Below are 27,467 nucleotides of genomic sequence, written 5' to 3'. Positions count from 1 at the left end.
TGCTTTAGGAACTTTTGGGCTTTCCAAAGCAAGAATCTACACTATCCTATGAAAAGTAATTGTTTTCAGGCCCTCAGTTTTATTTTCTATAAAATGGGAATGATGGTACATATCCCGTAGACTGTGGTGAGTGAAATAAAACACTAAAACGTGCATGAATGCCTGGAACGTAGATGTTACTGCCGTGATTTAATTTTTTATTTAACTTGAAAAAAAGATTGCTTCACCTAACATCTCTAGGAAAAAAGAGTAACCGTACCGCAGTCGGTAAAGAATCTGCCTGCAATGAAGGAGACCTGGGTTGGATTCCTGGGTCGGGAAGATCCCCTGGAGAAGGAAATGGTAACCCACTCCAGTATTCTTGCCTGGAAAAATCCCATGGACAGAGAAGTCTGGCAGGCTACAGTCCATCGAGTCGTAAGAGTCGGATACGACTTAGCGACCAGATCACCAACATTATAGCGCCAAATGTGAAAAATAACTTGAGACTCTTACGCTGCTATAAAAAAAAAAAATCTTAACAGCAAGTGACCTCAATATATCGAGTAACAGGGAACGCCGTCGTTCTGCGGAAAACTACAACTCCCAGAATGCACCTAGGTAAGGCCTCCAGAAAGGAGCCCGGCGCTGCCGCAAGGGGTTCTGGAAGACGTGGTTTCCACGAGGGGAGAGGCTTCAGCCTTGCAAGGGCGGGAGACTCTTGGAGACCGCCTCCTGCGAGGCGGGGCAAGCGCTGGTGCACAACCAATCGTCGAGTCTGCCCTTGGACACGCTGGGAAGCGGCGAATCGAAACGCAGCGGTTTCCGCCTGGACTGGCGCGCGAGAATTTGAATACAGTGGGGGACTACGGGCTCGGCTGAGGAGAGGTCGTTTGTCTGAGGTGCCAGCAGGTAAGTGCTGCCTGGGGCCGAGGCGAGATCTGGAAGAACCAGGAGACCAGGAGGTTCTGTGGAACGTGGGGGTGAATGTCAAAAAAACAGAACTTTTGCTCGGTGTTTGGTGCATTCTAGGCTGGAGACCAGAGCTAGCGACCTGGTGTCCGCGCTTCCAGGTCTCCGGGTTTCCATCTTTCTGACGCTGAGTTTTCTCGCCTTTTTGCCCTGACAGCGTGTGGGGACAGGGTCGCTTTTCTCTCCTGTCTTTCCTCATTCAGCCTCAGAAAGGTCTTTAAAGCTGCAGCTCGGCACGAATTTCCAGAGACTGAGGTCTTTATGTTTAACTTGAAAGTTATGCTTGTGTATTAAAAATACTCTTGATCCGAGAGGAAGGGGAAGGGAAAATTTATTGAGCAACATACCATCTGCTCGAGAGTTAACATGCGTGATTGTGTTTATTACTCGCAGCCTTAGGCGGTCAGAGTATTTTGTAAATAAGAAAACAAGCGGCTCCTCAGCTAATAAAATGGGAGAGAATTATGCTTCCCCGTTTTCTTGCTGGCTTTTGATGAAAAAGTTATAGATGGTTTCTGCCTTCATTGTACCTGCAGGCTGTAGGGAAAGACCGTCAAGCCAAAGACTAGAAAATACGCAAAATGGATACCAAGGCAGTGCAGGGTGGATTGGAAGCCTAGGGCAAGAGCATCTAACAGCAGGAGAGCTGTTGGGATTTGGGGGGAGGCGGGTGGTGAAGGTTACGGGAAGGAAAGCTGCCCAGGATATAGAGTGATTTAACTTGAGATGAATTCATCAGGCTGTTGAAGTCGGGAAAGTGTGTCCTGAAATGGGGTAAAATCCTCCTTTGGTAGGACCATTGAAATTTGTACTGTTCTCTGCTTAATTTAAATTGTACTGTCTCTGCTCAATTAGTGGGGGGTGGGGGATGGAGGTTGGAGGGGAGGGGGTTGGGCGGGGGGCAGCTTCCCTGTTTGCTGAGACGGTAAAGCGTCTGCCTAAAATACGGGAGACCCGGATTCAATCCCTGGGTCGGGAAGAGCTCCTGGAGAAGGAAATGGTAACCCACTCCAGTATTCTTACCTCTAAAATCACATGGATGGAGGAACCTGATAGGCTACAGTCCATGGGGTCGCAAAGAGTTGGACACGACTGAGTGACTTCACTTTCTTTGTGAGGTAGTGTTTTTAAATTTTCTTTTTTTTTTTACCTTCATACTTTATCAAAGTAATTTGCTTTTTTAAAAAAATCTTTTTTTAAAATCTTAATGAACCATCACCCATCTGAGAACTTTCTCAGTATTTTAAATCGTAGTTTTGATGTAGCGATTTTTATACACATTGGATTTATTTGGTTATTATATTCTGTTGCTTTTAGGAGTTAGGATGTCAGCTTTAACGCCAACAAAAAGGAAGCAGTGCTCTTTGAACCATGACACGTAAGTCTCATCCTGAGTGGGAATTCTTAAAAATATCTACCGTCTTAAATTTTTTTAATCTTCTCTCTCCTATGTCTAAATATTTCCATTCTTTCATTTACCTACTCCTTGTAGTTACAGTAATACTTTATATTCTAATTCTAGTCTGGAAATACTATTTAAGCTTTTATAATTAATTCTTTAGTGCCTTTGGAGGGAATCAGATAAAGGGCTGTTATCTATGGCTTGGAAATGTGTGTCAGATCTTTTATTACCTTCTTTCTGCTCTCTTATGTAATATTTAGCATACTGTTTTGCATATAATAGGTGCTCATCCTATTATGCACAGCGATCCTAGAAAGCTGTGTACTCTGTGTATGTTATACCAGAGATATAAATTACAGGCCCTAAGTGGTCAGTTTATTGTGTATAGTTAATCATTTTAGGGAACTTGCTTCAGAGTATATGGCCAAAACTTAGAAATAGGTTTTAAAACACACATACGAGGGTGGGATGTTTCGAAAGAACAGCATGTATATTATCTATGGTGAAACAGATCACCAGCTCAGGTGGGATGCATGAGACAAGTGCTCGGGCCTGGTGCATTGGGAGGACCCAGAGGAATCCGGTGGAGAGGGAGGTGGGAGGGGGGATCGGGATGGGGAATACGTGTAACTCTATGGCTGATTCATGTCAATGTATGACAAAACCCACTGAAATGTTGTGAAGTATTTAGCCTCCAATTAATAAAAAAAATTAAAAAAAAAACACATACACACACACACACATATCTCAAAGCTTCTTTGTAAAATGTTTTCACAAACATTATCAGGGTCTTAGTTTTGAAAAATACTCAAATACTTCATAGACAGAATTTGAGAATTCCAACTGCTAATCTAATAGTGTATGTAGATAGATGCTTTTGGAGATATATTTTTAATATGCCTTCCAGGTGAAGTTGTTTATTGCTTAGTAGTAAATTGACATAAAAACTGAAGCAAAATAACTATCAATGGACTGTGTTTCTTTTCATAGCCCATTATCAGAAATTCCATCAAAGAAATTAATTTTGGACTTCACTGAAAATGTATTTCCATCACCTGATAAAAAGCACATTTGCCAAACCACTATTAAAAATGAAGGAAAGATTCATTGCTCTCAACAGGGCCATTTGATTTCAAGTCCACTCAAAACGACTAAAAATAGATTGCCATCTGCAAATCAAGGTTCACCATTTAAATCTGCTGTGTCTGCTGTATCCTTTTACAACAAAGATAAGTGGTACCTCAATCCATTGGAGAGAAAGCTGATAAAAGAGAGTAGATCCATTGGTCTAAAAACAAATATTGAGGATAAATCATATTCCTATATGACAGAAAAAATGCAAGGAAAACCAGTCTGCTCCAAGAGGATGAACAAAAAACCACAGAAGAGTTTGACTGCTAAGTGTCAAGCAGGATATAAATGCATCAAGCCTGTATCAAAGAATTCTAAAAATTCCAAGCAGAACCGAGTGACCTATAAGCCAGCTGTGGAGAATAATTGTTACTCAGCTGAAAATAATCTGAATGCTCCTCGAGTTCTAAGCCAGAAAGTCAAACCACAAGCTACTCTCCAGGGTGGAGCAGCTTTTTTTGTTAGTAAGAAAAAGCCCTCATTGAGAAAATCATCCTTGGAAGATAAGCCATTACTGGGACTCACCCAGAAAAATAAATCAGAAGTTATTGAAGAGTCTGATGGAGAGACTGTCAATGAAAGAAGCTTTGAGAAAAGGCAAGCGCCAAAGTGTGTGTTAGTAGAAAAAGAACTGAACATTGAGCTGTTGAGTGAAAGAAGTAAAAGTGAAGAGAAATTAATAAAGGTAAAGGGAAATATACAGCTTCTAAAACTAAGTTGGTTTTCTCTGTATATGGTAGTGGTGGTGGTGGTGGTGGTTTAGTCGCTAAGTCGTGTCTTACTCGTGACCCCATGGACTGTAGCCTGCCAGGCTCTTCCATCCATAGTATTTCCCAGGCAAGAATACTAGAGTGGGTTGCCATTTCCTTCTCCAAGGAATCTTCCCAATCCAGGGATCGTACCCCTGTCTCCTGCATTGCAGGCAGATTCTTTACTAACTGAGCTACCAGGGAAAACCGTATCTGTATGTATGTATGTAGGTAGGTATGTGTGTGTGTAGCTAGTCCCTTAAAATGAAGCTTGGAAAAGAAAGAAATGTTGCAGAGAAATCATCATGTCATTTTAATAAGACTGTGTCTTTATGAAATAGACATGGAGAAGGCTAATAAGAAGATGAATAGGTAGAAATGCAGAGGGACCCTCCCCAATACACACACACTTATTTTGATGGATTGAGAATTTTAGCCTGAGCTGTGCCCCATATTTTTTTAAATTGACATGTATTATATACAGTGAATTGTACAGATATATAGTCTGAATTTTGATAAACTCATAGCATGTAATCCAACAATATAAAGAATTAGTAGAATTGCTCTTATGGCTTAGGCAAGCAAGAACATGTTCCATTTAGGAATATACTTGGCAATACTTTAGATAGACAGGAAGAAACATTGCCAGTGGGAACTGCAAACTTAAATGTGTACAAGGTAAGTAAAATTAGCAGCAAAACTGGTCTGATCTAGTTGTTTCCATACATTGATTTAGTGGAAGGAAATGAGGAGCCGAGACCTGTCAAGTGGTAGCCTGATACTTTGTTCCCGGAGATTACTGTCATACAGGAACAAAATTTTGTTCAGTCTGGAGGAATGCTTTTATGAAGCCAGATACTATCATCATTATAAAGAATTTTGAGGCAGAGTAGAAAAATAGGATTTTCCTCCCTCTTTTGGCTTAATGAAGCCTACCATCATTTTTTGGTAATATGGTTTTATGGTATTATGGTTTTGGTATTATTGAGGTAGCTCTTTAAGTTCCTTCATGACTGTGGTCTAGAGAAACTTAACTTTTATTTGATAGTCAGTGTTTTTAGGGGGTTCCCAGGTGACACTAGCAGTAAAGAACCTGGCTGCTAGTGCAGGAGACAGAAGAGACATGGATTTGATCCCTGGTTTGAGAAGATCCCCCGGAGGATGGCATGGCAACCCACTCCAGTATTCCTGCCTGGAGAATCCCAGGGACAGAGGAGCCTGGCAGGCTACAGTTCATGGAGTTGCAGAGAGTCCCAACACGACTGAGCAACTAAGCACAGCTTAGCTAAGGGTAAATGCTGTTTTCATTAGAGAGTGCATAACCTTTTCCCAACTCTGTGGAGCCTTGAGAAGCGGCAAACTGATGGCTTGTCCCCACTTCTTAGGAGATAGTTATGATCTTGAATAGGAGTTCTTCTTTAATCAAAAGTTTTTTCCTTTTCCCCCAAGCTGTATGTTCTCTTAAGTCTCATCAAATAAGTAGTATTTACTGAAATTTATCAGAAGTTTGTCTACTTTGTTTTTCCCACCTCCCTGCTACTATCCAAAAAGTGGGAGTTAGAAGCCTCTCCAACTACTCCAGAATGTTTTTCTCTCCTTTGCTCCCTGTTTTTAAAGCTTGTGACAAAGGGTTAGTTCTTTTCAGTTTGGTGGCTCCTAGGGAGATTTTTGGCATTTTTACTGATTTTTCTGTTGTTGTTCAATTTATTTTTGTAGATGGGATGTTCTATGATTTTCATTCTGTCATCTTTATCAGGAAATAATTCATTTTTGACAGGATGACAAATTATAAACTTAAATATGCACACTCTTCTAAAAATATTACATTTAGTAAATATAGAGGAAATTTTCCTTAAAACAGACTGAAAATTGAGGATTTAAAGTCATTATGAAATGTAATTCATGATAAGCTACATATTTTGTTTTGTTTTAGAAACAGATCTCTTGGGATGCATTGACTAAATGTGCGATGATTAAGAATTATAGATTTCTTTAATTTTACTCATTATTTTCAGGATGCATCAGATGAAGTCATTTCTTCAAGGGAGTGTAAAACTAATGAAAATAAGAGTTGTCCTTCAGAGGAGTCTTTCAGTGAGAACAAGGCAGGTAAGTAAGAGAACTTTTCTTCTCAAAATGAGTTTTTTTCTTGTAATAATGCTTCATTACATGTGTCAATATGAAAGTATATACAATACTATTTTGTCTTTTTAAAATATTCAGTATCCGTGACTGTATGTTTGTGTTGCTCTTGGTAACACTGTTGAGGAGACAAGGAGAACTTATGTGAGAACTTAAGACAAAATGCTCTGATTACTTGGTCTGTGAGATATGGCCCAGTTACTTAAGCTATCTAGAGCCGAGTGTTCTCATCATACCTACCCTTTTACCCCAAATGATAGGAGGGAGTGAAAAATATATATATCTGTGATCAAAGCAGAATTGTAAGCAGAATTCACTAAGCCATAAGAGGTCACTGGATTTGGCATCAGGAGTCTTGGGTTTTGTCTGGGTCTGCCAGTGATTAACTGTGATCTAGGGAAGAGATCTTTCAAGTAAGAGGTTGGACCCAGGGAATGAACATGGCAATGAAAGCACTGAATTGTAACCACTGGACCACCAGGGAACTCCTACTTCTTTTCATTTTTTTTAAATAAGCTTTTCATTTTGTAGTGATTTTAGATTTACAGAGAAGCGTAAGGATAGTACAAAGAGTACATATCTTAACCCCATTTACCCTATTGTTGTTCAGTCACTAAGTCATGTCCAACTCTTTTGGGACCCCATGGACTGCAGCACTCCAGGCTTCCCTTTCTTTCACTGTCTCCTGAAGTTTGCTCAAACTCATGTCCTTTGAGTCAGTGATGCCATCCAACCATCTCATCCTCTGTCTCCCCTTCTCCTCCTGTCCTCAACCTTTCCCAGCATCAGGGTCTTATTTTCCACTGAGTCTGTTCTTTGCATCAGGTGGCCAAAGTATTGGAGCTTCAGCATCAGTCCTTCCAATGAATATTCAGGGTTGATTTATTTTAGGATTGGCTGGTTTGATCTCTTTGCAATCATAAGGACTCTCATGAGTCTTCGAAAGCATCAGTTCTTCAGTGGTCAGCCTTCATGGTCCAACTCTCACATTCATACATGACTACTGGAAAAACAATATTTTTAACCATACAGACCTTTGTTGGCAAAGTGATATCTCTGCTTTTTAATCCACTGTCTAGTTTCATCATATCTTTCCTTCCAAGGAGCATGTGTCTTAATTTCATGGCTGCAGTCATCATCTGTAGTGATTTTGGAGTCCAAGAAAATAACATCTGTCACTCCTTCCACTTTTTCCTCTTTTATTTGCCCTAAGGTGATGGGACCAGATGCTGTGATCTTAATTTTTGAATGTTGAGTGTAAAGTCTGCTTTTTCACTCTCCTCTTTGACCCTCATCAAGAGGCTGGTTTCTTCCTCTATACTTTCTGCCATTGGAGTGGTATTATCTGCATATCTGAGGTTGTTGATATTTCTCCTGGCAGTCTTGATTCCAGCTTGTGATTCATCCAGCCCAGCATTTTACATGATGTACACTGCATAGAAGTTAAATAAGTAGTGTGATAGTACACAGCCTTGTCTTACTCCTTTCCCATTTTGAATAAGTCCTTTGTTCTATGTCCTGTTCTAACTGTTGCTTCTTGATCTGTATACAGGTTTCTCAGAGACAGGTAAGGTGGTGTTACCATCTTATACTACTATTGTACTTTTGTCAAAACAAAGAAACTAATCACTGGTATATTACGATTAAATAAGCTCTAGGCTGTATCTGGAATCGACTGGTTTTTTCATTAACATCCCCTTTTTGTTGTAGGACCCAGCCTAGGGATCACATTGTATTTAGTTGCCGTGTCTCCATAGTCTCCTCTTGTCTGTGACATTTTCTCAGTCTTTTCTTCGTTTTCATGACCTTGAGGAGTACTGGCCAGATATCTTATAGGATGTTCCTGCACCTGGGTTTGTCTGATGTTTTTCTCATCATTAGACCGGGGTTATGAATTTGGAGGAAGAAATGCCGTTCTCACCACTTTGGGTGCAATGTCCACATGACATTATAGATGATGTTAACTTACCTCTATCACTTGGTTGGTCAGGTTTGCCCAATTTCTCCACTGTAGAAGTTACCCTTTTTCCTTTGCCAAACTCTGTTCTTTGGAAGTAAGTCACTAAGTCTAGCCTACCCTTTCAGGGAGGGATGGGGATTAAGCTTCATCTCTTGGAAGGGGAAATTTTCACATACATTATTTGGAATCCTTCTGTTAGGAAGAGTTATCTCTTCTCTCCCATTTATTTACTCAATTTTTAAATAAATAAATAGACTCCTGAATATTCACCAGTATGCACTCATGAATATTTTATATTTGGGGTTAAAATCTAATACTACATGATTTAGTCTGTCATTCATATTGTTCCAGCTTTGACCATTGGGTCAGTTCTCTTTGACATGTCCCTTCTTTTGCTTTTTGAGCATTTCCTTATTACTTTCTGGCACTACAAAAGGCTATAGGCTCATCTTGCACTTTCCCTAACCTAGTCCTAGACTCAGCCATTTCTCCAAGGAACCATGGTCCCTTCTGTTGGGGAATATTATTTGGAAACCACGTTCTGGACTTGATGTGGTTATTGCTACTGGAGTACTTTTGGTGTTGTATGTAAAAACTTATTATGAAACCCAAGTTCATGTGGAATTTTCTTCTAGAAGTTTTATAGTTTTACATTTTGCATTTAGATCTGTGATCCATTTTGAGTTAATTTTTATGTGAGTGTTGTCATTGTTTTTGTATGTGGATGTCAAATTGTTCCAGCATAATTTGATAGCTATCTTTTTGCCATTGAAAAATCAATTGCCCACTGAAATGTTGTGAAGTAATTAGCCTCCAACTAATAAAAATAAATAATTAATTAATTAATTTAAAAAAATAAAGAGTAGGAATAGGAACAATGTGTTATTTTTAAGGCAAAATTTTAGCAATTCAGTCATTACAACTTTATTGTTTAAATGACAACATTGTAAATCAACAATACTTCAATTTTAAAAGAGTTAAAATGAAATACTGAACAATCAGCATTTTTCAAGGCCACTAAAGAGCATTCTGTTTCCCCAAAACATACAGAAAAATAAAATAATACTGAGTATACATCTTTTAAAAACAAAAAAGAAAATTGACTGTATGTGCATGGGTGGTGGGTGTTTTGGGGCTCTATTTTGTTCCATTGATCTGTTTGTCAATACCATACTGTCTTAATTAGTGTTGTCTTGAAATCAAATATTGTGAGTATTTTGGTTTATTAATCTTTAAAATCTTATGCTTTAAAGCTTTAAGTTTATTCTGTGATACAAATTATTGTTCACTTTTTTCCCTTACCAGTTTCTCCTGAGTCCATTGTCTATCCCATCTTCACTATGTGTTCAGTCAACACAAAAAGGTAAGGGTTGCTCTTATTTTAATGTTCAAGGTTTAATTATGAGTCCACTGGGTCTCTTTTTTTCTTATACTATTTAACTTGGAGAGCATTTTTCTCTTTCCCATTGAGATATTTAGAACAGGAGATGGAATCAGGCCCTCTCATAGAAACTTCATAGGAACTTGAAGCATTAAGAAAGGAAAAGACCTTTGTGGGCCGGAAAAATAGTAATTTCTTCCATTTTTGTGTAATACCTGACCCATAATAATTTATATTCACTATTTCACTTATCCCCACAACAGCCCAGAAGCTTGATATTGTTATTACCCTTTTCAGCGGAGAAAACTTTGTAATTCAGCCACAGTTGCACAGCTCTTTGGTGACAAAGCCAGGACTAGAATCCATATTTAATCAAAGCCCATTAGGCTGTATTGCCTCTTCTGTGTGATAACATACTGATAATAGTTCATGTTTAATGGGCACTCGGCATGTCATGGTGTGGATACCATCATTACCCCATTTTACAGATGAGGAGACTGGCCAGAGGAGTAAGTAACTTGCAGCAACACACTCTCCTGCTCAAAACTAAAATGGAACTGGGGGAGGCATGGGTGCTTATGAGTATACACAAAAAAGCTCTGAGGACGAAGTTTCTTACAGTTTGAGCATCTCGATAAGCAGTCCGTATGTTACGTCACTTCAGTTGTGTCCGACTCTTTGCGACCATATGGGCTATAGCCCACAGGCTCCTCTGTCCATGGGATTCTCCAGGCAGGAATCCTGGAGTGGGTTACAATTTCCTTCTCTAGGGAGCTGCTCACTAAGCGGCTTTGTTTCTTTTTTCCCTGTTTGATGATAAACATCTGAAGATACTGAGCAGAGTACTTACTAGTAAAGTTTTCCTGCTCTTAGGGCATCTCACCCTGAATTGTCTTGGAGATTGGTTGGGTGGGTAGTTTTTCCCCTTCAAAGACCATATTCCTAATTTCTTTCACCTTTCCCTTTTCTCATCTGTCTTCTATTTATTGAGGATCAAAACCTATCACAATTAGCTAACAGTTTGTAAACTAACCTAGCATAGGGAGATGTTAGGAAACTGTTGGTTGAATCATTTGAAATTTGCTCATTAGGTAGGACCCAAAAAGTTTCTGTGGTTTAATCTGACTTTTACTTTAGGTAGATCACAGATTGTCTGGATTTGTACTCTTACATTTGGCGAACATTTATAGAATACCATGTGGTATTGAACTACACTGAATTTTAGAGATGTGAAGATAAGTACAACATGGCTCTGCTGTCAAGGAAGTCATGGTTAGAAGAGGACAAGACATTTAAACAAATTGTGTATAATAAAGTGTTAACATTGCTAGGCTAGAAGTAAAAATGCCTGCAAGGATGGGAAGTGCTGAGTTACTTAGCAAAGGTTGTATGAGGTATAGAGGAGTCAGTGACCTAGACAAGTGTTTTTTATATTATTGGCATTATTAGTATTGATAGTTTGTCACATCAATAAAAATTTAAAGGCATCACATCTAGCATTTTTTCTTAATTGAATAATACATCTCTCACATAGTATATTTAGTGACCAGTTATGTATGTGTATTTGTATTGGTCATGATGTGAAATATATTTCTCACCATAGGTTTGTCAAGTCATTATAAAAGCCATTTTCTAGTCAGATGATAAGAGGACAGATTGGGTTAGCATAAAGTATTACATAGGGTATTTTTCCAGTGTTTTTTTATTTATCAATGTGAGTTTCTGTTTGAACTTCTTGCTTTGGGTACTTGTCCCCCCCCCCCCCCCCCACTCCCCCCACCCCCCTCCTGCCACTACTCTCTAGAGATTTCTATTTCTTTGATCCTTGGGAGACCTACAGAGACTGCAGCCAATTGGAGAAGCACACCCCATCTAAAAGAGCCTGTGCCAGTAGCTCCAACTCTTAGATTCCTTGATGAAACAGGTCTAATGATCTTCCAGTGTCTCTTGCAATATTGGAAATACACATTTTTAAGTGAAATCTCTAGATTTTAAAACATTGGTAGCTAATCCAAACTCTATGTGAGCCAATCAAAATATCTGCTAGCTAAATTTGGCCTATGGGCTCCAGTTTGCAACCTCTATAAGCCAGCCCCAGCATTGTCTTCTAAAGGAAAAAGATTGCCTCAACATCTATCCAGCTAAATTTTTTTTTTGTATAAGTATTTGAGAATAGTAGGATGCTGCTTTAGCCATGTATTAGCCTCACTCACTGCCTCATGCCTCAGTAAAAAGTTGTTGGATCATAATATGCTGGTTGCTGGTGACTGACTTCTCCTGTATTAGAGTATACTTATTTGCTGTGGCATTCCATGAATTTCTTTATGCCTGCATGGGTAAATATTGTCTTAAAATTTGAAAAGCAAGAAAAGATTAATTTTTAAAGGTGACATCAACTTACGAAGAAATCCTATGTATATGCATCTGATTTGTTGTTGTTTAGTCACTAAGTCATGTCTGATGCTTTGTGACCCCATGAACTATAGCCCACCAGGCTCCTCTGTTCATGGGATTTCCCAGGCAATACTGGAGTGGATTGCCATTTCCTTCAGAGGATCTTCCTGACCCAGGGATCAAACCTGCATCTTCTGCTTAGCAGGTGGATTCTTTACCCCTCAGCCACCTGGGAAACCCATATACATCTGATATTGTAGATGAAATCCTTTGAACTTGGAGTTAGAAGACAGGAATTTGAGTCTTTCCATCATTCTTCCCTAGTTACTTTACCTTGAGTCGACTACCTATCCTGTCTGAATGGGCCTTGGGCTTCTAATTGTTTCTAGCCCTGTTCATTAAGTTATTGCCGATAGAAAGCACTAAAAATTGCAAAGTCCTCTGCAAATGTTACATACATATGTTTTATTTTCATTATAATTTATCAAACGTGTTAAAATTATTAAATAACACTTACCACCTTTCTATTTCAAGATCTCTAGTTGAAGAACAGTCTTCTGTGGGATCCACCACATCTACTAACTTCTTAAAACAAATCAACGTACAGAAGAGTACTAATACGAAAGATTCAAACAAAGAAACAAAAGACCAGCTCATCATTGTGAGTAAATTTATAACAAAGCTCCTCCAGTATGTAGGTCTCACGTATAGAACCTGAAGTCTGATGTGTGGTCTTAGCCTAGTTACCAGGAGTTACAGATGTTCTGAGTTAGTAAATGCTACCTTTGCTGTTGTGGCAGCATTTAAAACTAGTCAAGAATATTTTTGAACCAATGGTGTTGGGGAGTGCTGGCAGTTTAGTAGAATGCTGATGAATGAGTTGTCTCCAAATCAGGAAGATTATAGTCAGTCTATAAAAGACTAAATGAGAAGAGCTACACTGCATTAGACCTGGGCTTGGCAGTTGATACCTGTGGGCCAAAGTTGGACCATGGCCTTTGGGCTAAAGTAGCGTTTATATTCTTAAAAGGTTGGTGAAAAAAGGAGAGGAATATGTGTGGCCTGCAAAGCCTAAAATGTTTACTATCTGGCCCTTGGCAAAAAATTTGCAAACACCTATATAGACAGTTCATAATTTGGTGTTTTCAGTAGCCTTAAGCAATGCCTTGTGAGATAGAATAGGAATTAATGAGCCTTGACATTGAATGTCCCTGAATTCTCTATATTCATTAATTTATCTATGCTTTTCTTAAACTTTTACTATGTATTATACTTTTTATCAGCTCTTGAAGAAAAGAATTTTAATATTTAATTTTTAATTTTATTAATATTTAATTAAAATTAATTTTTCCTAACCATTTAAGGAAAAACTGCTATCTAATGAATATATAAGTCCTAAAATTTTGCCCTGCTTCTTCGAAATAAGGCTTTTTTAGGCCTCTCATAAAAGAGCTTAATAAGGATGTTCCATTTTTCATCTTCGCTATAATATTTATGATTTCATCTTATTCCTTCTTAGAACTATGGGTCCAGCTAAAGAATCTTGGTGTGTTTTTTTTCTGCTGTCCATTCAAAGAGGCAGTTTCACTTCTATTATCATGATGGCATGTTAGGCTCTTCTCATTCTGTTTTGTTGGTGGGTAGAGAGAAAGAGTAACCAAACTTTCATTTATGTTTCACCTGTACCAGCATAAAAGAAAAATAAGGACAAATTTGAATGAATGGACAAATTTACTAAATGTAGAGCTATCTGTAATGTGTTTAGATGGGCTATTTTTTCTCTTCCAACTGTAGGATGCAGGTCAGAAACATTTCGGAGCCACCATGTGTAAGTCCTGTGGCATGATTTACACTGCTTCCAACCCTGAGGACGAACTGCAGCATGTTCAGCATCACCACCGATTTGTGGAAGGAATCAAATATACAGTAAGTATAAAAAAAAAAAAGGTTGTTTCCGTTTGTTCTAAAAGTGAAACTGCTTTAAAAGAGACATTCTTTTTGCCTAAATATAAAGGAAGATTTACATATGCAGAAATATTTTATCATCTGTAATTTTGTTGTGTGTTTAATATTTGAGACTGATGGTATTTTAGTTTTAATAGATATGCCATTTCAAACTTCATGTGCTAATATAAGAGAAGTTACTGCTCTTGGTTGAATGAACACCCTGCATCCTTATCTCTAGCTTTTGGAGCAGAACTGGGCAGTCAAGGTAGAAAACTCAAAGACTTGAGGAGTTTTCCCTTTCCTCACTCCAGTTTCTTCTTTCTAGATAACCTCAGAAAAACTGCTTTCTTTGACTCCTCCAGGGTATTTCTTTGCTCTTCATGAAGCACCTTCATGAAATACCTTCTGAGTTCAAATACAGCCTGTTGTTGGACTTATCTTTATGATTGCACCTGCTACTCAAATGCATCTCTGTTTTTCATGTTTTTATTGCTGTAGTTCATGCCTTCTTAATACTTTTAGCCTGATTTATTAAAATTCTTCTTATCCTGCCCCTCCCCCACTTTCAGACTCCTAACTTGTGGGGTTTTTTTCTGTATTCCTACAAAGGACTCTTATTTGACTTCGCCTTATTTTGTAATGGGCTTCCCTTGTGGCTCAGCTGGTAAAGAATCAGCCTGCAATGCAGGAGACCTGGGTTTGATCCCCGGGTTAGGAATGTCCCCTGGGGAAAGGAAAGGCTACCCACTCCAGTATTCTGGCCTAGAGAATTCCATGGACTATGGGTTTGCAAAGAGTTAGACAGACGTGACTGAGCAACTTTCAGTTTCTTTTACAATAGATTGTTTACGTGTCTCCCAACAGGATGTCAGCCCCTTGAGGGCAGGAGCTTTGTTTCAGTCATCTTTCATTTCCCTTACCACATCCATGTAGTTGAGTTTTATCTTTTTTATATCATTCATTTATTCATCTTTTTTGTCTTCTCCAGACCACATTATTTATTTTTTTTTTCCACTTTAAATCAAATGTGATTTCTTCCCCCTCTTTGACAGGGCTGGAAAAAAGAACGTGTTGTAGCTGAGTTTTGGGATGGGAAAATTGTGTTGGTCCTGCCACGTGATCCGAGTTATGCTATCAGAAAGGTATGAGACAATAGTTTTTCTTTTTAAATTGAAGTATAGTTGCTTTACAATATTAGTTTTTTAGTCTTTGTTTTCCTTCTGCTCTCCCCATTCTCCACCAAAAAATCGACCTATATTGAAGTATTATATAAAACACTTTTGCTTATAGATAATCACTGTACATCGGTACAGGTGTTAGGATGACTTTCAAAGTAGTTCATACAAAATCAAACTTACAATTACCAAACAAGTAAAGGTGTGTCAAGAAGAGATTAAAGAAAACAGATAAGAGTCCATAGTGTATTGCTTGCCTACATCTTCCATTTGTGAAAAATAAACTAAACTTATAAGGTTGAGAAATCAATGGCTCCAGGGTCTAATTCTTAGGTTGGTATTGCCTTTGTTTCTTGGGCTGGATGTTTCGCCCCAGTGGACAAGGGATAATGCTGAAACAGAATCTTCCTACTCCCTGTTCGGCTCAAGGGTGCTGAAAATGATCTTTAAAATACTTTCTTAAAACCCTGTTTCTAAAGTGGCAGAACCATGCCTCAGTAGTGGAATAATTTGGGGGTTGTGAAAATTTAAGAAATAGAGACAAAAGAGGTTAAACTGATAAGCATACTTTTGTGTGTGTAAATATATATATATTCTGTTATATTTTAAAAAACAAATTCATCTCTTTCGGTTTTTTACATTATTAGGTTGAAGATGTCCAGGAACTTGTTGATAATGAATTGGGCTTCCAGCAAGTTGTTCCCAAATATCCACACAAAACCAAAACCTTGCTGTTTATCTCTGATGAAAAGAAAGTAGTTGGGTGTTTAATTGCAGAGCCCATCAAACAGGTATGGTATGCTGTCTTACAAATTACTGGAGTAACTTTTGAGCAAAATGAAGTAGTCGGGAGAAATCTCAAGCATTTAAGAAGGCTACCATTAATGATCTTTTTCCTTCTAAAATACCCTTGACCATCTGGATAACTGAAGTCATTTATTTCTATTGTGTCTGGTATTTTGCCTTATATAATCAGGATTAGTCAGTCTTAAGCTCATATAGTCTTTTATATACTTGGACTATAAAGTATAGTATTTTAAACAAGCTCAGTTGTTTAACATGTGGCTTAGTGCAGGTTAATATATTTGGCAAAATGGTTGTTCAGTTCAGTCACTCAGTCGTGTCTGACTCTTTATGACCACCTGGACTGGCTTCCCTGCCAGGCTTCCCTGTCCATCACCAACTCCCGGAGCTTGCTCAAACTCATGTCCGTTTAGTTGGTGATGCCATACAACCATCTCATCCTCTGTCATCCCCTTCTCCTACCTTCAATCTTTCCCAGCATCAGGGTCTTTTCCAGTGAGTCAGTTCTTCCCATCAGGTGGCCAAAGTATAGGAGTTTCAGCTTCAACATCAGTCCTTCCAATGAATATTCAGGACTGATTTCCTTTAGGATTAAATGGTTTGATCTCCTTGCAGTCAAGGGGACTCTCAAGAGTCTTCTCTAACACCACAGTTCAAAAGCATCAATTCTTCAGCGCTCAGCTTTCTACATAGTCCAACTCTCACATCCATATATGACCTCTGGAAGAACCATAGCTTTGACTAGATGGACCTTTGCTGGAAAAGTAATGTCTTTGCTTTTTAATATGCCGTCTAGGTTGGCCATAACTTTTCTTCCAAGGAGCAAGCATCTTTTAATTTCATGGCTGCAGTCACCATCTGCAGTGATTTTTTGGAGCCCCCCCAAAATAAAAGTCTGCCACTGTTTGCATTGTTTCCTCTTCCTCATCTTTTTGCCATGAAGTGATGAGACTGGTTGCCATGATCTTGTTTTCTGAATGTTGAGTTTTAACTCAGTTTTTTCACTCTCCTCTTTCACTTTTATCAAGAGGTTCTTTAGTTCTTCCCTGCTTTCTGCCTTGGGTGGTTTCATCTCTGTATCTGAGGTTATTGATATTTCTCCCGGCAATCTTGATCCCAGCTTGTGCTTTATCCAGCCCGGCATTTTGCATGATGTACTCTACATAGAAGTTAAATAAGCAGGGTGACGATATACAACCTTGACATATTCCTTTCCCTCTTTGGAACCAGTCTGTTATTCCATGTCCAGTTCTAACTGTTACATCTCGACCTGCATACAGATTTCTCAGGAACAGGTTAGTTGGTTTGGTATTCCCATCTCTTGAAGAATTTTCCACAATTTGTTGTGATCCATACAGTCAAACACTTTGGCATAGTCAATAAAGCAGCAGCAGATGTTTTTCTGGAACTCTATTGGTTTTTCTGTGATCCAGCAGATGTTGGCAATTTGATCTCTGGTTCCTCTGCCTTTTCTAAATCCAGCTTAACCATCTGGAATTTTATGGTTCATGTACTGTTGAAGCCTGGCTTAAAGGATTTTGAGCATTACTTTGCTAGTGTGTGAGGTGAGTGCAATTGTGCAATAATGTGAACATTCTTTGGCATTGCCTTTCTTTGGGATTGGAATGAAAACTGACCTTTTCCAGTCCTGTGACCACTGCTGTTTTCCAGATTTGCTGGCATATTGAGTTCAGCACTTTCACAGCATCATCTTTTAGGATTTGATATAGCTTACCTGGGATTCCATCTCCACTAGCTTTGTTCATAGTGATGCTTCCTAAGACCCACTTGACTTCACATTCCAGAATGTCTGGCTCTAGGTGAGTGATCACACCATCGTGGTTATCTGGGGACATGAGATCTTTTTTTAATAGTTCTGTGTATTCTTGCCACCTCTTCTTAATATCTTCTGCTTCTGTTAGGTGCCTACCATTTCTGTCCTTTATTGTGCCCATCTTTGCATGCAATGTTCCCTTGGTATCTCTTAATTTTCTTGAAGAGATCTCTAGTCTTTCTCATTGTATTGTTTTTCTCTATTTCTTTACATTGATCACTGAGGAAGGCTTTCTCATCTCTCCTTGCTGTTCTTTGGAACAGCATTCAAATGTATATATCTTTCCTTTTCTCCCTTGCCTTTAGCGTCTCTTCTTTTTTCAACTATTTTTAAAGCCTCCTCAGACAACCATTTTATCTTTTTGCATTTCTTTTTCTTGGGGATGGTCTTGATCACTGCCTCCTATACAATGTCTTGAACCTCCATCCATAGTTCTTTCGGCACTCTGTTTTTCAGATGTAATCTCTTGAATCTATTTGTCACTCCCACTGTATAATCGTAAGGGATTTAATTTAGGTCATACCTGAATGGTCTAGTGGTTTTCCCTACTTTCCTCAATTTAAGTCTGAATTTGGCAATAAGGAGCGCATGATCTGAGCCACAGTCAGCTCCCGGTCTTGTTTTTGCTGACTGTATAGAGCTTTTCCATTTTTGGCTGCAAAGAATATAATCAATCTGATTTCAGTATGGACCATCTGATGATGTCCACGTGTAGAGTCTTCTCTTGTGTTGTTGGAACAGGGTGTTTGCTTTGAGCAGTGCGTTCTCTTGGCAAAACGCTGTTAACCTGTGCCCTGCTTCATTCTGTACTCCAAGGCCAAATTTGCCTGTTACTCCAGGTAGCTCTTGACTTCCTATTTTTGCATTCCAGTCCCCTGTGATGAAAAGGACATCTTTTTGGGGTGTTAGTTCTAGAAGGCCTTGTAGGTCTTCATAGAACTGTTCAGCTTCTTCAGCATTACTGGTTGGGGCATAGACTTGGATTACTGTGATATTGAATGGTTTGCCTCGAAAACGAATAGAGTTCATTCTGTTGTTTTTGAGATTGTACCCAAATGCTGCATTTCAGACTCTTTTGTTGACTGTGAGGGCTACTCCATTTCTTATAAGGGATTCTCCCCCATCAGTAATCAGTCAGTTCAGTCACTCAGTCGTGTCCAACCCTTTGCGACCCTGTGAACCGCAGCATGCCAGGCCTCCCTGTCCATAGTAGTAGATAAAATGGTCATCTGAATTAAATTCTCCCATTCCAGTCCATTTTAGTTCACTGATTCCTAAAATGTTGATGTTCACTCTTGCCATTTCCTGTTTGACCATTTCCAATTTACCTTGATTCATGGAGCTAACATTCCAGGTTCCTATGCAACATTGCTCTTTACAGCATCGGACTTTACTTCCATTACCAGTCACATCCACAACTGGGTGTTGTTTTCGCTTTGGCTCTGTCTCTTCATTCTTTTTGGAGTTATTTCTCCACGCTTCTCTATTAGCATATTGGGCACTTACCAACCTGGGGAGTTCAGTATCATATCTTTCATTGTCGTATCTTTTTGCCTTTTCATGCTGTTCATGGGGTTTTCAAGGCAGGAATGCTGAAGTGGTTTGCCATTCCCTTCTCCAGTGGACCATGTTTTGTCAGGACCCTCCACCAGGACCCGTCCATCTTGGGTAGCCCTACATGGCATAGCTCATAGTTTCATTGGGTTAGACAAGGCTGTGGTCCATGTTATCAGTTTGATTCGTTTTCTTTGATTGTGGTTTTCATTCTGTCTGCCTTCTGATGGATAGGGATAAGAGACTTTTGGAAGCTTTCTGACAGGAGAGTCTGACTGTTGGCAAACTGGGGCTTGTTCTGATGGGTGGGGCCTTGCTTAGTAAAGATGGCAGAGTAGAAGGACGTGCCCTTATCTCCGCGAGAACTCCAGAATTACAACTTGCTGCTGAACAACCATCGACAGGAGAATTTTGGATCCCACCAAAAAAGGATACCCCATGTCCAAGGGCAAAGGAGAAGCCCCAGCAAGACGGTGGGAGGGGTGAAATTGTGTTTAGAAACAAACCCCATACTGACCGGAGACGCTATGAGGGCTCAAACAAAACTGTGTACCAGGACCCAGAGACCCCACAGAGACTGAGCCAGACCTGCCCTTGAGTGTGTGAGTGTCTCCTGTGGAGGTACGGGTCAGCAGGGGCTTGCCACAGAGGCAAGGGGCTCTGCGTGCAGCAGACCTGGGTCACACAGCCTGTGGCATAAGCCCTCTTGGAGGAGGTCGCCATTAACCCCACCATAGAGCCGCTGAGCAGACGCCCCACAAACTGCAGAAGAATTACACCAAAGAAATTCTCTCTGTTAAAGTTCTAGGACCCACAGCAGATTTCCCTACCTGGGGATCTGGCAAAGGGAATGAGAAGCCCCAGGGATTTTGACTTTGGAGACCAGTGGGATTTGATTACAGAACTTAAACAGGACTGGGCAAACAAACTGTTGTTTGCACAAAACCTCGTGCGCACCAGGATCCAGGGTAAAGGAGCAGTGATCCCATAAGAGACTGACCCAGAGCTGCCTGTGAGTGTTCAGGAGTCCCCGGCAGAGGCGTGCATTGGTGGTGGTCTGCAGTCGGGGGCACTGAGTGCAGCAGTGCGTGCCTGGGTCCTTTTGAAGGGTCGCTGTTATCTTTATTACCTCCACAGCAGTTTGGTCTCAGGTCAAATAACAGGGAGGGAACACAGCCCCACCCATCAACAGAAAACTGGAAAGTGGTTGTTACTTGTCCTGTGATTATAATCTGCTTTGGATACTAATTAACAGTGTTCTGGCAGAGGAGTTAGCAAATAATAACCCATGGGCTAAGTGTGGTCTTCCTCTTTTTTGTAAATAAAGCTTTATTGGCCCAGAGCCATGCTCATTTGTCTTCATATTAACTGTAGTTGGTTTTGTGCAACCACAGGGTGGTTCAGTAGGTGTAGCAGAGCCCACATGGCCCAAAGATCCTAAAGTGTTTACAGTTTGGTCCCATACAGAAGAAGTTTGCCAGCCCTTGTTCTCAAATAGAGAATAATTTTTGCCCTTCAAGGATCTTACCAGGGTAGTCATAAGCTAGAGAGAATTATAGCTCAAATGTGTTCTTTTAACCTGACATTATATCATACACTTATGTCCCTTTACTTTTAAAAATACTTAATTGTTTTAAGACATCTTGAAATGATGCTAGCATAAATTCGTCTTACTCATTTTTATAGTGCCTCCCTTTTCCCTGTTCCCCCTTCATATGAGTAGAGAAAGAAAAGCAGTTGGTTTTATTTGTTACTTCTGTAAAAGTAATCAATTTGGCCTTTTCTTTCTTTGATCTTAAGTACACTGTTTATGTAGTAATAATAGGCAATACAGATTGTCTCTGATTTACAACTTTTCAGCTCTGCAATGCTGTGAACCCATAGGCATTCAGCAGAAACTGCTTCAAGTTTTCATATTTTCCTGGGCTAGCCGTATGCACTTTTGTGATGCTGGGCAGCAGCAGAGAATGGCAGCTCTAGTCTACTAGGCGATCACAAGTATAAACAAACAGTATATTTAACAACCGTTCTCTACATACAGCCTTTTTGTTTTTCATTTTTCATACAGTATCCAGTAAATTACATGAGATATTCAACGCTTTTTTTTCCCCTTATATTATCGATTTTATTTTTATTTATTTGGCTGTGTCAGCTCTTAGTTGCAGCATGAGGGATCTTTAGTGCAGCATGTGAACTCTCAGTTGCAGCATGTGGGATCTAGTTCCCTGACCAGGGATCCGACCCTGGCCCTTACTTTGGGAGCTCAGAGTCTCAGACACTGGACCACCAGGGAAGTTCCAGCACTTTATTATAAATTAGGCTTTGTGTTAGATGATTGTTCCAAACTGTAGTCTAATGTAAATATTCTTAGCATATTTACGGTAAGCTAGGCTAAACTATGAGGTTTCGCAGGTTAGGTGTATTAAATGCACTTCTTTTCAATGTACAGTGTTTTCAGCTTATCACCTATGTTTATTAGGATGTAACTATAAGTTTAGGAAGATCTGTATAGCCAAGTGACTTGTACATGTACTCTTTTATTCATTCTCATTTCAGAAACAAAGTGTTCTTGATGGAAGTTAAAGCTTCACATGCACCTAAGAACAACTACAGTGTAAAACTGACGATAGCAAATGCTGGTGTGGGTGCAGGGAAAGGAGGTTTTTTCACTCTTTGAGGGAATGTAAAATAGTACAGCCACTCTGGGGACAGCTTGGCAGTTTCTTAAAAACTTAATCATACATTTACCATATGACTCAGCAATCATAGTCCTGGGCATTTATTCCAGAAATGAAAACTTATGTCTACACAAAAACCCATAGCTGAATGCTTATAGCAGCTTTATTTGTAATAGCCAAAAGCTGGAAACAGCCAAAGTGTCCTTCAGTAAGTGAGTAATTAAATACACTGGTATATCCATACAGTGGAATATTACTTGGCAATAAAAAAAGAACAAATTGTTGATATATGCAACAACTTGGACAGGTTATCAAGAGCATATTGCTGAGTGAAAAAGAGCCATTCTCAAAAGATCACATGCTGTATGAGTCCATTTATATGATATCCTCAAAATATCAGAATTTTAGAGACAGAGAACAGATTGTTACACAGCTTAGCAATGGTGGAGGGGAGAAAATGGGTGTGATTATAGAGAGGTGGCAAGAGGAAGAGCTTCATGATAATACAGTAGCTTTGTATTTTGATTGTAGTTATGGTTAAATCAGTATTCAGATATGATGAATTGTCACAGAACTGTCCCACCCACATTGTTCCCATGTTAATTTCTCAGTTTTGGTATTGTACTACAATTAGGGAAGATGTAACCATTGGGGGAAATAGGGTGAAGGATACACATCCTCTCTGTACCATTTGTCAGCTTCCTCTGAATCTAGAATTATTTCAAAATAAGAATTAGAAAAAACTTAAAACACCAATTTCATAGTTTATATGCAAAAACCTTTAGTGTTTTTTTTAGGATATCATATATACACTTTAGGATGGAAAGAATGAGAGAAGCTTATGTGCTTTATTAAGAGCCTGAATTTTATCATTTTTTTAAAATCAGTAAAAGAAGGGAGTTTCACATTGGTATAATACACCAATTGGTGTATAATTGGTATAATGTGGGAATATCTCAACACCACTATCATTTTTCTGCATTAAGTGACTATAATTGGGCAAGAATTCAAGAAATAGCAAAGAACTAAACATTTTTGTGAAGGTGGAGTAAGATTCATTTTAGATACATAAGTTTTGTTTTAAAAGAAGTGTGAACTCAGCTGTACCATTAACTCTAATGCCTCTGTGCGTCATTGCAGGCCTTCCGTGTCGTGTCTGAACCAACTGGCCCAGAAACCCCAAGCTCTAAAGAATGTCAGAGGGCTTGGCAATGTTCAGATGTACCAGAACCTGCAGTGTGTGGGATAAGTAGAATCTGGGTCTTCAGACTTAAAAGAAGAAAGCGCATTGCACGACGACTGGTAGACACGCTCAGGTAAGAAGTAAAATTGGTTAGACCCAGGTTAGCGCTCCCAGAAGCTTTCCTGGCTCATGAGCCAAAGGGAATGACGTTGGTCTGTGTTAATACTACCAAAGTCAGGCTAACGCAATGCTGACACTGAAAAAAAATACTAGGTGTACTCAGTTTTGCACACAGTATTCCAAGTGTGAAATGTTCTAGACCAGTGCTTTTCAAACTACCTGTAGTCAAAGACTGGATTTGTTTATAGACCAACACATTAATAAGATAAAGATAAATTGCTAGGAAATGAAAGAGAAAAAGAAGGCAAACAAATGGAAAATACAAGCCCAACTTTTTATTAGATTCAACAGATGTAAAATTAAATAAATATGACCTGTAAAAACAAAAGAGAGGTTTAAAAAAGAATTGTAGAAATTGTATGTTTATTGATGTGTGACTAGATGATTAATAGAGACTTACTGTAACACAAATGTAACTAAATATAAAAGTGAATTAGCAGACAACCTAGAGAATATTTACAAATCATTTATCTAATTAGTAAAAGTCTAGTATATCTAACATATATAAGAGAACTCTAACCCACACATACCTTACAAAGGGGAGCAGTGAGAAAAGTTGGTGTCTATGAAGATTTTTATTTGTAGTTAATTGTGAAATAACCTCCATTTTCTTTATTTTTTATTGAGATACATAAATTTGGTATGGAGGATGTGTGTGTGTATGTTAGCCACTCAGTTTTGTCTGACTCTTAGCGACCCCATGGACTATAGCCTGCCAGACTCCTCTGTCCATGGGATTCTCCAGGCAAGAATACTGGAGTGGGTTAGCCATTCCCTTCTCCAGGGGATCTTCCTGACCCAGGGATCAAACCCAGGTATCCTGCATTGCAGAACATTCTTTACCATCTGAGCCACCAGGGAAGGCCATGGAGAATACCAGTATTTAACCTGGTTCTACCAGGCAGTGGTCCAGTGCTTCTCTAATGTGAAAGTGCCTATGAACAACTTGGGGATCTTGCTCAAATGCAGGCGTGATTCAGTAGATTGGGGTGGGCCTGAGATGCTGCATTTCTAACAAGCTCTTGACTGATGCTGAATGTTGCTGGTATGTAGGTAATACTTTGAATACTAAGGCAATAGATTGTAAGCAGTGATAAAAATAAAGTTGCAAAGGAGAAATATAAAACAATCATTTGAGAACATATCTTCTCACACATTTGGGTTGGAGATAACAGGTAACATAATTGGCAGCTCTCCTGTATATGAGGAGCCTAATCCTCTCTGTATAGGCAATGTATGTTTTAAGTCCTCACAAGTGAACAGTATTATTCCTAATTGTTTTGCATCAGAAGCAGCTGAGGCTCAGATAGGATTATTAGTACAGATTACACTGGTGGAGCTAATAAAAGGAGAGTTAGGACTCAAAGCCACAGATCTAATAGTACTCTTTGAGTAGCTCATACCATTCATGAAGACAAAGACAACTGCTTAATCAATATTTTGCTTTGGAGTCTAGTATATATAGCAATACACTTTTTATTCAATTAGGTAGTGAGTGTACTTGAAGCTGATACCTTTACTTCTCATTGAATCCAATTGTTTTTTATTTTGAAGTAATTTCACATATGAAAGAATAGGAAGAATAGTAAAAAGAACACCCTCAGTATCTTTGTTCAGATTCTTTTTTATTTTCTTCCTGAATTATTTTAAAGTAAGTTACATATAATATGCCTCTTTACCCTCTTAGTACTTCAGCATGTTCAAGTATATTGTCTTACATAAGAACAGCTCAGTTACCAAATTTGGGATATTTAATATCTAATGTATAGTCCATATTTCAGTTTTGTTATTTGTCTCAAATGCCCTTCATAGCATTTTTTTTTCCTCTTCAGGATTACATATTGCTTTTAGTCATAATATCTCTTTAGTTTTCATCTTCCTTAACCTGTAAGTTACTTAGCCTTTCTCTGTCTTTTAGGATTTGATGAATTTGAAGACTAAGGCCAATTATTTCATAGACTGTCCCTCAGTTTTGTTGAATCATTTCAGCTATTTCACTTTATTGCTTTTAATCCCAGTTGAGCTGGATCAAGGAGAGTTGTAGTCAAAATGCAGTCAAAATGTAGTCAAAAGGCAAAATTAGGTTTTGCCTTCTTAAGAAGCTCTGAATGTGTGATGTGGTTGAAAGGAAGATAGTTATTGGTTAAAATTGTTGTTTTTTATTGTAATTATCTGTGGCTTTTAATTAGCAATATTATTTCATATCAGTAGCTTATTACCACAGATCACCTACAGTCAACTGGATGGTTTGTATGGTTCTCTTTGCCTCTCAGCAGAACTTTTTATGGGCCTTAGTTTTCTCACCTGTGAAATGATACCATTAAACTTCCACCCCCTAAAATTTAAGACATTGAGTCATTTTACCACGTAATAAAATGATTTTAACTAAGAATATTTTAAAAGATTGAGGGACTTCCCAGGTGACTCAGTAGTTTTTTAAAAAAACAAAAAGCCCATTCCTGCCAATGCAGAAGACAGGAGTTCGATACCTGGGTCAGGAAGATCCCCTGGAGTAGGAATGGGAACCCACTTCAGGATTGCCTGGCAAATCCCAAGGACAGAGGAGTGTGGAGGGCTACAGTCCATGGGATCGCAAAGAAGTTGGACACGACTTAGTGACTGAAAAACAAAGAGATTGAAGTTTTTTTAACTAGATTGCTTTAAAATATTGTGCTCATGTTTAATCAAACTTTAAAGTTGGTTCCATTGTTTAATTGTCTTTTCCTCTTTTTTAGGAACTGCTTCATGTTTGGCTATTTTCTCAGGACTGATGAAATAGCATTTTCTGACCCAACACCAGATGGCAAGTTATTTGCAACCAAGTACTGCAACACACCTAATTTCCTTGTATACAATTTTAATAGTTGAAACCAATTTCAACTATAGAACAGTTACGTGTGAATGAGTTCTGACAGCCCATTATCATAAAATACAAACTATTTAACAAATAGCAATTATCTAGGGATACAAAGAAAGGAAAAATCTTTAAAGTATACTGACTAGCACTCTGAATCCTTAATTATGAAACTTTGTCGCTATAGCTGGAAAATTATTTCTCTTCTATGTAAGAACATTGGTTTTTCACAGAAATTTGACCAGTTATTTATAAAGTACACTTTGAGGCCAGAATTACTTCATGCCTGATCAGAAAGTTTAAAGATAGGCAAATTTCCATCCCCATTTTTTAAAAGTAACTCCTGATTTCACACACAAAATTCTCATTTTATAGGTACTTGGCTGTAGCAACTCAGTTTGAGTATAGTTAAAGTATTTTGAATTTCCAATTTGTACCAGGGAAAGATGTAAGGAATAATGTCCTTTTGTATAGAACAGAATTTATAGCTAAATATTTTTTCATTTTAAAAATCGTTACTCAGAAGGCACACTTCAGATTTAATTAAAATTAAACTTTGTAATTGCACTATTGTCATTTCATTAGTTTTTGGTGTTTGTGCTACTTTTCTTTAGTGAACTTATTACTAGTGATTGGTGTCTAACAAAACAATACCCAGTTGGATTAAATGATTCATATGGTTAGATTTTAAATGTATACTAACAGAACCAAGGTTAATAAATATATCTAGGCTGATGGGCCACAGAACATGATGAGTTTATGTAAATATACCTAAATATGGATACATTTTTCTAATATAATTCATGGATACTTACTTTGAGAAATTCAGCTTTTTTTATTATTATAAAGTCATGTAGCTTCAATCTAGCAGTAAGACTCTAGGGAAGTAGTGTCCAGGACGTAACTCTATAGAATCTGTTCCTCTACATTCTTTATTTGCCTTTAAGTTAGTAGTTCTAAAATTTAAAAGTTTGGGTTCTAAAAAGACTGTGAAAGTGTTAAAATGTGTGTAAATTTTCCAAACATTTTAATGCTAGTTTCTGTACTGCTGTATTTAAAAATTGTCTGAAATATTTTATTTGAAAACTTTTATTAACATTATTTTGCTCAATGCCTTTATGATGAATCAATTAAAATTCTTTTCTGTA

The 27,467-nt window shown here is 38.5% G+C and overlaps 1 protein-coding gene across 1 annotated transcript; it reads left to right on the top strand.

Moving 5' to 3' along the window:
- The first annotated feature begins 804 nt into the window (after nucleotides 1-804).
- Nucleotides 805-27,467, top strand: ESCO2 (establishment of sister chromatid cohesion N-acetyltransferase 2). Its single transcript, XM_065907989.1, has 11 exons — nucleotides 805-891; nucleotides 2,269-2,329; nucleotides 3,344-4,169; nucleotides 6,249-6,342; nucleotides 9,641-9,698; nucleotides 12,645-12,771; nucleotides 13,905-14,036; nucleotides 15,110-15,199; nucleotides 15,880-16,023; nucleotides 23,243-23,418; nucleotides 26,201-27,467. Exons 2-11 carry the CDS (start codon nucleotides 2,277-2,279, stop codon nucleotides 26,331-26,333), a joined length of 1,833 nt encoding a protein of 610 aa, XP_065764061.1. The 5' UTR covers nucleotides 805-891; nucleotides 2,269-2,276; the 3' UTR covers nucleotides 26,334-27,467.

This window comes from Muntiacus reevesi, chromosome 17, assembly GCF_963930625.1.
Source record: "Muntiacus reevesi chromosome 17, mMunRee1.1, whole genome shotgun sequence".
Lineage (NCBI taxonomy): Eukaryota > Metazoa > Chordata > Mammalia > Artiodactyla > Cervidae > Muntiacus > Muntiacus reevesi.
The sequence above is the reverse complement of the archived record's forward strand: the minus strand, read 5'-3'. Positions and strand labels throughout refer to the sequence as shown.